The 10,168-nt window shown below is 42.1% G+C and overlaps 2 protein-coding genes across 2 annotated transcripts; one reads left to right on the plus strand and one right to left on the minus strand.

The window, feature by feature from the left end:
* Positions 1-194: 194 nt before the first annotated feature.
* On the minus strand, positions 195-3,985 carry LOC311119920 (3-mercaptopyruvate sulfurtransferase-like). Its single transcript, XM_084194565.1, has 2 exons — positions 3,291-3,985; positions 195-1,305 (listed from the first exon to the last, which is right to left on the minus strand). Exons 1-2 carry the CDS (start codon positions 3,877-3,879, stop codon positions 995-997), a joined length of 900 nt encoding a protein of 299 aa, XP_084050691.1. The 5' UTR covers positions 3,880-3,985; the 3' UTR covers positions 195-994.
* A 473-nt stretch (positions 3,986-4,458) lies between these two features.
* On the plus strand, positions 4,459-9,610 carry LOC311119929 (active regulator of SIRT1-like). The gene is made up of 4 exons (XM_084194575.1): positions 4,459-4,646; positions 6,575-6,757; positions 8,017-8,114; positions 8,483-9,610. Exons 1-4 carry the CDS (start codon positions 4,592-4,594, stop codon positions 8,630-8,632), a joined length of 486 nt encoding a protein of 161 aa, XP_084050701.1. The 5' UTR covers positions 4,459-4,591; the 3' UTR covers positions 8,633-9,610.
* Positions 9,611-10,168: the final 558 nt, after the last annotated feature.

Below are 10,168 nucleotides of genomic sequence, written 5' to 3' on the forward strand. Positions count from 1 at the left end.
TCAGATATTACTTCTGTTATTGTGAAATTTTAAGATGTATTTTTTTTTTTTTTTATTCCTTTCTGAAAATAACAGGTGAAAAAGTTTTAAAAGTGACATGTGTGGAGTGACGTGTGAAGTGAGAGAGAGAGACCACATAAGATGTTTTGCTGCCCTCAAGTGGATAAAGTATGAATAGAGTATGGCCTTGGAGTAACAAGTAGTTTATTTTCACAGGCTCTTTTCTCCTCCACAAGCAACTACAAAAAGAGACTATTTAACATGTAATGAACATCAATTTCAACCCTATCCAGGTGCTTTATCTATATAGCTAAAAGAGAAAGAGGTTTAATAGTTATTATAGAACTTATTTTTAATATCAGATACATACAAAAATTCAACCATGTTCTTAACAAATTAAAGTTCACAGTGACATTACAACATTGACTGATATTTATATCCATATTTACTACATTCATATGACTACAGAATGTCTTAAGGCTTAAGGTTTGTGTACGCATGTGGGGTTTAGCCCCATCTGTCTGTATGTGAGGACCAGACCCACACACTGTTTAGCAGAGATACTGGATTGTCCAGTGGGGCCACCCACTTCCCCTCGTGTTTTGAGGAAATGATAGTCCTGTCATTGTCTGGTGTGTGAATGATAAGGCTAATGAAAGAATGACTAACTGACGTGAATTCAAACTCCAACTGACCTATGACATCAGCATCCAAACATTCCCTTGTGATATTCACCAACCCCCCTCTTGTCCAAACAGTAGGATACAGTTACCCCAAGACACTGACCTAAGGCCAGATTTACATTTCCCCTTTAGGATTTGGAGAGAGTACGCTGATCCTAGATCTGTGCCTACGGGGGTAAGGCAGTTTCTAACTATTGTCCAATAATCATCCAATCACAATGAGCTTCCTCCCCCTCATCCAATCAACATTCCCTCTCCCTCTTCCTCCCCCACTCCTCATCCAATCACACGTTCCTCTCCCTTCCTCCCTCTCATCCAAACACAGGGGAGTGTTTCCCGAACCCCACAGAGATCACATGCTCAGGCACGGCGCGGGTGTACCACTCGGACCACGCCCCGTCGTACACCGACACCCCAGGGTGCCCACACTCGTGGGCGGCGAGGGCCACATGGCAGGCAGTCACACCCGACCCACAGGACACGCAGAGCGGGCGGGAGAGGTCGACACCAGCCTGGGTGAACATGGTCTGGAGGACTTCACGGGGATGGAGGTGACCGGACAGAGAGAGGAAGGAGGAGAAGGGCATGCTGATGGAGCCGGGGATGTGGCCTGGCTCAGTATCTGAAAGAGAGAGGAGGAAGAGAGTGAATGGGTGAAAAAATAAGGACAAACAGAAGGAAAGGGTTAGTGCTGGTGGGTGAATCTCCCTAGTCTAAAAAGGCTCCCTCTTCCTGTGTCGTTTCCATGCCAATAGAGAATACTCAAGAGGTCAATGTCCCCAGCCGCAGAGACACTTATAGGCAGATGAACACTGAATATGTGAAGGAGCGCATACATAATGTGTGTGTGTGTGTGTGTGTGTGTGTGGGACAACTTGAGAGGAAATAAAAGTACAGCCACATAAGACCTTATCGCCACAGAGGTAAATTAGAACACTTAGAATGAAAAATGTGGGCACTCACTAACTGTAAGTCGCTCTGGATAAAGAGCGTCTGCTAAATGACTAAAATGTAATGGCTAGAGCGTCACAACAAGGTAGATTAGAACACTTAGAATGGCTAGAGCATAACAACAAGGTAGATTAGAACACTTAGAATGGCTAGAGCATCACAACAAGGTAGATTAGAACACTTAGAATGGCTAGAGCGTCACGACAAGGTAGATTAGAACAGTTAGAATGGCTAGAGCATCACAACAAGGTAGATTAGAACACTTAGAATGGCTAGAGCGTCACAACAAGGTAGATTAGAACAGTTAGAATGGCTAGAGCATCACAACAAGGTAGATTAGAACACTTAGAATGGCTAGAGCATAACAACAAGGTAGATTAGAACACTTAGAATGGCTAGAGCATAACAACAAGGTAGATTAGAACACTTAGAATGGCTAGAGCATCACAACAAGGTAGATTAGAACACTTAGAATGGCTAGAGCATCACAACAAGGGGTATGCTCTAAACTGGTACAATACCAATCAAGTGCAACAATCAAATCTACATAATTGTATTCAGACTACTACTATATGTTATGTGTCCACTCCGTTCACTACAGTGTGCATGCATGCATGTGTATGTGTGTATGGTACACAATGGTGCTGACAGATGTTCTGATTTATAACCCAACCTCCATGTTTGCTTATCAGCTTGTGCAAACAAAGGAGGCCTATGGCTGCGTCTGCAAACGTCATCTTGTGCAAATCATTGCTTCCTCTGTCCTCGTTTCCTCAATTCCACTCAAAGCTCATTGGAGGAAGAGGTCCGAAGGAAGGACCTTGGATCCTCTCCTCCAATGAGCTTTGGAGAGGAACTGAGGAAACAAGGACAGAGGAAGAAAGGATTTGACAGGCAGCAAGTAACATTTCAGACCAAGCGTGCATCCCAAATGGCACCCTATTCCCTACATAGTGCACTACTTTTGACCACAGCCCTATGGGCCCTGGTCAAAAGTAGTGCACCATAGGATGCCAATTGGGGATACAGCCAGTGTACGAGGAGGAAGTCACACACTCAGCAGCTCTGTGCCTCAGGATCAGACAAAGTCCTCATGCAGTAGATAACACACACCCATCATCATCATCATCTTCTTCTTCGATCTCAACTTGCCAGCTGAGAGAAACTGGGTCATCTAACATGAGCAATCTGTCAGTCTATTGTGTTATTGATTTTGGGTCATCTCATGAGTGAGCTGATCAGTAGTTAGTCTAGGCCTATTGATTGTGTTATTGATTATAGGTCAAATGGGTTGTTGGTTATGTCCCTCACAGGTGGAACCCTTGGTCTGTTGACCTATCAGCAGCATTGATCAAATGCTAAATGTGCTACTGATAAGGTGACATGAGTAGGCCTCAGTACTTGAAGTTATGGCTAGTTATACACCGATTGTAGGCTACACCTTTATTGTGTTAATATTTCTTCTTTTTTTTGCATAAAAAAAATAAAATACTTTTTAACTCTGCATTGTTGGGAAAGGGTAACTAAGCATTTCACGGTAAAGTCAACACTTGTTGTATTCGGCACGTGACAAATACATTTTATTTCACCTGACCTGACACATTTACAGTGTGTGAAATAACATCCATGCACTTTCAGTGTGTGTGTGCTGCTCACTGTCTCTGGGTTCTGGATCCACCCCTTTGAATCTCCCCACTGGTCTGGCATCGACCACCTGAAATTCTTTACTATCCAGATTATCCAGGATGTCCTCGTACGTCTTCACCCAGGAGCGGTTCAAAGAGGCCCTAAACTCCGTCTGCTCGGGTCGGGAGTACCGGTCACTCACTGGAAGTCCCTCGTTCGCCCAGTTTTTGAGTCCTCCATTCAGAACCGATACAGAACTGTGGCCGAACACTCGGAACATCCACCAAACTCGGGGCGCAGAGAACGCGCCGAAATTGCTCGCATCGTAGACCACGACGTGCGTATCGTTCCCAATTCCCAAATTTCCAACATAATCTGCAAAAATGCGCTCCGATGGCAGCATATGATCTAGCGGAGAAGTTTTGTCGCAGCACTGGTCTATGTCAAAGAAGGCTGCACCCGGGATATGCCTCTTTTTGAATTCGCTCTTGGCGTTGCGCCTGAGTTTGGGTAAGTACCAAGACGTGTCCAAGACGCGGAGTTTGGGTCCAACCCGTTGGTCTTTGACGGCATCGAGAAGCCACTTGGACGCGACGATAGCCCTCGCTTGGAGCGCCATGGTAGAACGTGTAATTCCCGACGGTTTCAAAGGTGATACAGGTAGAACGAGATACAGTTTTTATGGAGAGAGAGAGAGAGCTGTCCCGGGAGAAATAACACGCCCCCAATGCACAGCCTGTAGTTACAGTTGAAAGTGAATGGGGGCGTTACCATATGGCCAGCAGACATTCATCAAAATTCACAGCGAGGCAACTTTATATAAATTGCCTACTCGGTATTCCCGTCATGTTTTTTAATTTGTAATCTTTTATTTACAAAAACATACATAGACAAAAACAATAGACAACTTAACATTTACATACATTTCCACAAACATTAATGGCGTCACACTTGCTCAGACCCACATGTTCCCACCGTATCCACAACCAATTTAAATAGAATCAGATCATGAACTTTCTAAAGCATGTATTTATATAAGGTCTAAATAATAATAAGGCTAAATAACTTAATAAGCATTACCTTATTTGTTTTCTATGACATGTCATCATTTTTGCAAAAGTGAAAGGTATTTTGACAACAATCCGGAACTAATTTGAGATGTGCACCTTGAAAATAGTTTTCACCCGAGTAGTTATCCCCAAACACTCTTCGCCGGATGTTGAACTCACATGTTATTTTTTACAGAAGCAAGATACTTTTGCTAGATTTGCTGGAGAAATCCTAACGTTTGTTCACATGTTTGTTATTTAAAAAGTAAAGTGCATATCAACATGTCGGCATCAATGATTCGGAAGGGACTGGAGTTGCTAAGCGATGACATAAAAGGTAAATGATCTACAGTAACCAACGTTTCATTAGCTAGCTGGGTCATTCCTATTTTGCCGTGCCTTTTCCGTCTCTAGGAAATATCAGTTCTTATTTAGTGTAAAATGTGCATTCCTAAAGGCTTTAAGTATAAGGTCGGGTGTCCTTTACCATAAAAACACACAAATATGGATTCTGAAAGGGAATTTTATGCATTTTAAACACTTTTTGTCAGTAGATGTAGGCGTTTTTGTCCCCAGGTGTTATTTATCAACTTCCACAAGAAATATAAGCCTAAAATCTTTAATCAATAACGTTTTTTCATGATTATTATATTTGTTATTATAGATTTTCTGTGTTTCCCTGATATCACTTTCCACCCTTTTTAGTTTGTTGTAATTCTCCGTTTAAGAAAACAACCCCTTCCTACAATGACACCACATTCAGGAAGTGTCATAATTTATTTGATGGGAAAACTATGGTGCAAAGCTAAATAAATATAAACACTCAGTTTTATCTATTTGTCCATGTTTCATGTTGTTAGTCTGTATGTCCAACTCATAAATATCCACCCTCTTAGGCGAAATATAAAATCAGAATGTTAAAATATGTTTGATAGAGAAGTTAAAATCCTGTTTCAGGTGTTCAGCATTATGCTAGCTCAATCTTGCTCATTCACAGAGCTATGGCTAATTTAGGCTCAACATTTCAACCCTGTTAGGATTATGCACCTAACAAATTGGAAAATGCACCAAAAAAATGTTCAAGTACTATAAAAAAATAGGTTTGTGGTCCAAATGGCACCGCATTGTAGGAATGACCGAGCTAGCTATGTTAGCTTCAATGCAACCAAGAAAGTGTAGAGTCCAGCACAACGTAAAAACTCTCTTAGCTGCATCGAAGCTATAGCTATGTATGAAACACCACTGGCGCAGGTTGAGAGCAGTTTATGACAATTCAATTGGCATTCCAGACATAGATCTTTAGTCCTATTTATTGCAGATGAAAGACATACAGATACTTTGCATAATATAAATACCGTAATGTTACAACGTGAAAAAAGGTGCATTTCATACGTGTTGTAGTGAGACCGGTCTCACTAGAACGCCTATGGAATGCACCTTTCTTCAAATAAAATTGTATTTGTCACATGCGCCGAATACAACAGGTGTCGACTTTACCGTGAAATGCTTACTTATGAGCCCTTACCCAACAATGCAGAGTTAAAAAGTAAAAAAATAATAATAATACATTTGCTAAAAGGAAAATAGTAGCTAACACAATGGAATAACAATAACAAGGCTATATACTGTTCAGGAGACTTTTGGTCCCAGACTTGGCACTCCGGTACCGCTTGCTGTGCAGTAGCAGAGAGGACAGTCTATTATTTGGGTGGCTGGAGTCTTTGACAATTGAGGGCCTTCCTCTGACACCGCCTGGTATAGAGGTCCTGGATGGCTGGGATCTCGGCCCTAGTGATGTATTGGGCTGTATGCACTATCCTCTGTAGCGCCTTGCGGTCGGATGCTGAGCACTTGCCATACCAAGCGTTGATGCAGCCAGTCAATATGCTCTCAATGGTGCAGCTGTAGAACTTTGAGGATCTGAGGGCCCATGCCAAATCTTTTCAGCCTCCTGGGGGGGAAGATGCGTTGTCGTGCCCTCTTCACGACTGTGTTGGTGTGTTTAGAACATGATAGGGTTAGGGTTCACATTGTAACGTTACGGTATTTATTCTATGCAAAGTAGTGTCATCTGTGCTAACACTTCCTGGTCACCACAGTGTGCCTATTTACACGTGACCAGTGACCTATTACCCCATGTGAAACATCCCTAGACAGACCACATACACAACACACATGAGCACATAATATAAGCAGTCCAAAATGTCTCCTACACAAATGTCTCTCTCTCTTCCTCTTTCTCCCTCCCTCCTTCCGCGGTGTCAGATGGTAGCAAGAAGCAGAAGAGCGCGGCCAAGAAGAAGCACACCCCGAGCAAGGCTGAGGTGATGGGTCTGGTGAGCTCTAACCGTCAGGGCGTCAGCAGGCAGGTCCGGCGGCTGCAGGGGCGTCTCGGTCCGGGGAAGAGCAAGGCCACCGTCAAAGACAAGAGGATCAAGTCTGCCGTGGGTGAGTGGCTCGACACGTTCAGAGGCACAACATTCTGTGCACTGTGCAGAAAAACAAACGCAATAATTAATGTAGGGATGGTCTGGTACATATAAATACAGTCTATTCATTCTATCGCTATGGTCTCTGTTCATTCTATTTCTATGTTCTGGTTGCTGTCATGCAACTAGCTAGAATGTTTGGTTTTTCTTGGGTTGAGGATCATGTTTTTCTCTTAGCTATTTGTTGACTTCAGGGGTAGTCCAGAGGTATTCAACTCTTACCCTATGAGGTCCGGAGCCTGCTGGTTTTCTGTTCTACCTGATAATGAATTATACCCACCTGGTGTCCCAGGTCCCAAAAAATTTGCAAATGTTATTTAACTAATTTTTTTCTGTTTTATTTCAGTATTATTTTTTTACAACAAACAAAAACATACATAGACAAAAACAATAAACAACTTAACATTTACATACATTTCCACAAACATGAATGAAATCACACTTGCTCAGACCCACATGTTCCCATCGTATCCACACCCAATGTTGTTTCTAATACTTGTAAGACTCTACCCCATATGACTTCAAATTGTGTTATGATGTCCCAGGTCTCTAAATCAGTCCCTGATTAGAGGGGAACAATGAAAAAATGCAGTGGAACTGGCGTGGAGGTACAGAGTTGCGTTTGAGGGATCTAGTCTGTCTGTGAAACTGGTGTCAGTGTACCAGCCTCCTGGTCTAGTCCAGGGTTTAGCAACTAGATTCAGCCACGGGCCAATTTATTTTCTTGAGCGGATGGTCAGGGGGCCGGAACATAATTACAAATAATTTGTAATTATGACCGCAAGAAGCCCAAACAGATATAATATTTGACTAAAACATAATCATTTCAAACCTTGCGTACATTTTGTATACGATCACAAACAGTATCTCTCTATTATATGTGGGAATACTTTGGAACTTGAAAATGAAAATAATTTCGAGCTGATTTGCTGGTGTTTTTACAGTCTGATGTCCAATAATAAATGAAACACTAATCAAATCAATAGAGTCCCACGAGCCGCCAGTTGAACCCTGGTCTAGTCTGTCTGTAAACCTGGTGTCAGTGTGTCAGCCTCATGGGCCGACTCCTTACCATCCTCTTTTGGCTCCATCTTGTGTTTCAATAGATTATGGATAGTCAGTCTGTGCGAACTCCTCATAGGGTCATATCATTTAGTGTCTGTCTCATGGACTTCGTCTTGACCTCTGAACTGTGATGTCATGTCTTTGTGTTTCCAGAGGAGTTCAGGAAGAAGCAGGGGAAGAGCCATCTGAGCTCCAACCTGCTGTACTTCCTGGGGACGGGCTTCAGAGCTACAGACTCCGACACTATGAAGGTAAGAGACAGTCTGACAGTTCAAATGTCATGCCCTCTAACTACTACTCCTACTACTAGTATGGAGGATAGTTGGTTGGGGTCTTTGGCTCCCGTCATGACTTTTGATTGATTTGGTAAAATAACTGCAGATACATCTGGGTCGTGTTCATTAGGGCACAGAACGGAAAAATGTTTTAACATTTTGCAACGGAAAGCAAAAATGCTTTTTTTTTTTTATTGGATAGATCCAGGTAGTCTCTTCCTGTTTCAGTCCATTTTTCTTCTGTTAAGTGCTTAATGAACGTGACCCTCTTATGGGTGAATCCCGTAGTCTAACGGATGATGATGATGATGAAGACTAATGCCTCCCCTCTTATTCCCCTTCAGATCGTCAACCAGAATTCAGGCCGGCAGTCTCGCCACCGTCCGGACCGCACGGTCAAGAAAGCTCCAGAGGAGAAGTCTGTGTTCACAGAGGATGAGTTCCAACAGTTCCAGAAGGAATACTTTGGCAGAACTGTGGAGGAGGGGAACTAGACAGATTCTAGTTCCAGAGACTTAAGGCTGCGGTCCGATTCCAGAGGTGTGCACTTCACACTCACTGTGGGATTGCTATCAGCATTGCCTGGAGGGAGTTTCCAGTTTTCACCATTGTTAAAAGCCAAATGCAGCCGTATTTATCTCAAAATCAACTAATTTCTGGGTAACAATTACGTATCTTACTGTGATTGTGTTTAATTAACATGATCAAAACGAAACAAAAATAGCTTCTTAGCAAAGAGCAATTTCTCAAGCAATTATCTTGCTAGGACTCTCTGGTAGTGGTCTGAGTGGGGAGGGAGAAAACTAGCTGTTATTGGCAGAGAGGTTGGAGCTCTCTTATTGGTCTAGCACCTAATTTACCTCCTGGTTATGTCACCAGGCAGACCAAAACTCCATCCCACCAAAAAAGGCTGACATGTTAGGCGGTCTTTTCAAACAGGTCTTACACTAAAAGGGTATTTTCACAATTTTACAGTATTATTCCAACCTCCATAGTGTAGAAATATATATAAAACAGGAAAATCACGTTTTGGACTGCACTGGGCCTTTAAGTCCATGGGAGAATGTGGGCAAGTGCACACTTTGGGAGAAGGCTGGAGAATCGGGACAAAGACGAGGGTTCAGTTCCAGAGCCAATGAGGACTTGGTGAAGAGATCGGACACTTGACTGACTTCAGTTTTGGGCCTAACTACTTCCCTTTGGACTTGGAGTGTAATGCTGCGCTACATGGAAAACAAGTGACTTAAGTGGCTAATTTGAGCCTTGAGGCTCATTCCGAGCTTATTCTATTCATGCAGGAGAAAATAGTAAACGTTCAGAGAAACAAAAGTAGTTTAAAACTTCATTTTCTACTTGTTAAAAAGATTAAATCACAATGAACTAGAGTATGCTGTTTTATTAAGTGAATTTTCAGAAAGTAAATGTCTTGTCCCTTTGATTTGTAAACAATGAATAAAAGTATGTAGAACACAGTCATGTAGCCTACACAGACTGAAGCAGCAGTAGGGGTATGACGGTCATGAAATGTTAGTTAGCCGTTAACTGTCAAGCAAATCATTGCGGTGTCACAGTTATTTACCATTAACATGTTTTTAGCATCTCCGGTATACAAGCTGCTGATGTGTGTCTTTGGAACAGCTACATTTTAAACAGTAATAATTACATTTAATATTGACTCATCACAAAAATGATCCATTATTTAGTTTAGGCAGGTCTTAACTAAGAAACATAATGCAAATAAAATGTACTTCAAAAGAACAGAATAGCATATTCTAGCAGATGCTTTCATCCAAAGTGACATACAGTCATGCGTGCATACATTTTACGTATGGGTGATCCCGGGAATCAAACCCACTACCCTGGCGTTACAAGTGCCGTGGTCTACCAACTGATAGAATTTGAATACGGTGAATTATGAGCAGTGGTGGAAAAACTACCCAATTGTCACACTTTAGTAAAAGTAAAGATACCTTAATAGGAAATGACTCAATTGAAAGTCACCCAGAATTTTATTTATTTATGGATAGCCA

This window comes from Coregonus lavaretus (genome assembly GCF_964263955.1).
Source record: "Coregonus lavaretus genome assembly, contig: HAP1_SCAFFOLD_55, whole genome shotgun sequence".
Taxonomy (NCBI): Eukaryota; Metazoa; Chordata; class Actinopteri; order Salmoniformes; family Salmonidae; genus Coregonus; species Coregonus lavaretus.

Bases quoted from the DNA above. Each gene is read 5' to 3' on its own strand.
- LOC311119929 (XM_084194575.1), top strand. From the start codon at position 4,592: ATGTCGGCATCAATGATTCGGAAGGGACTGGAGTTGCTAAGCGATGAC. The intron at 4,647-6,574 runs GTAAATGATCTA...CCGCGGTGTCAG, and splicing joins GCTAAGCGATGACATAAAAG to ATGGTAGCAAGAAGCAGAAG. The intron at 6,758-8,016 runs GTGAGTGGCTCG...TTGTGTTTCCAG, and splicing joins GAGGATCAAGTCTGCCGTGG to AGGAGTTCAGGAAGAAGCAG.
- LOC311119920 (XM_084194565.1), bottom strand. From the start codon at position 3,879: ATGGCGCTCCAAGCGAGGGCTATCGTCGCGTCCAAGTGGCTTCTCGAT. The intron at 1,306-3,290 runs GTGAGCAGCACA...TCTCTCTTTCAG, and splicing joins GGATCCAGAACCCAGAGACA to ATACTGAGCCAGGCCACATC.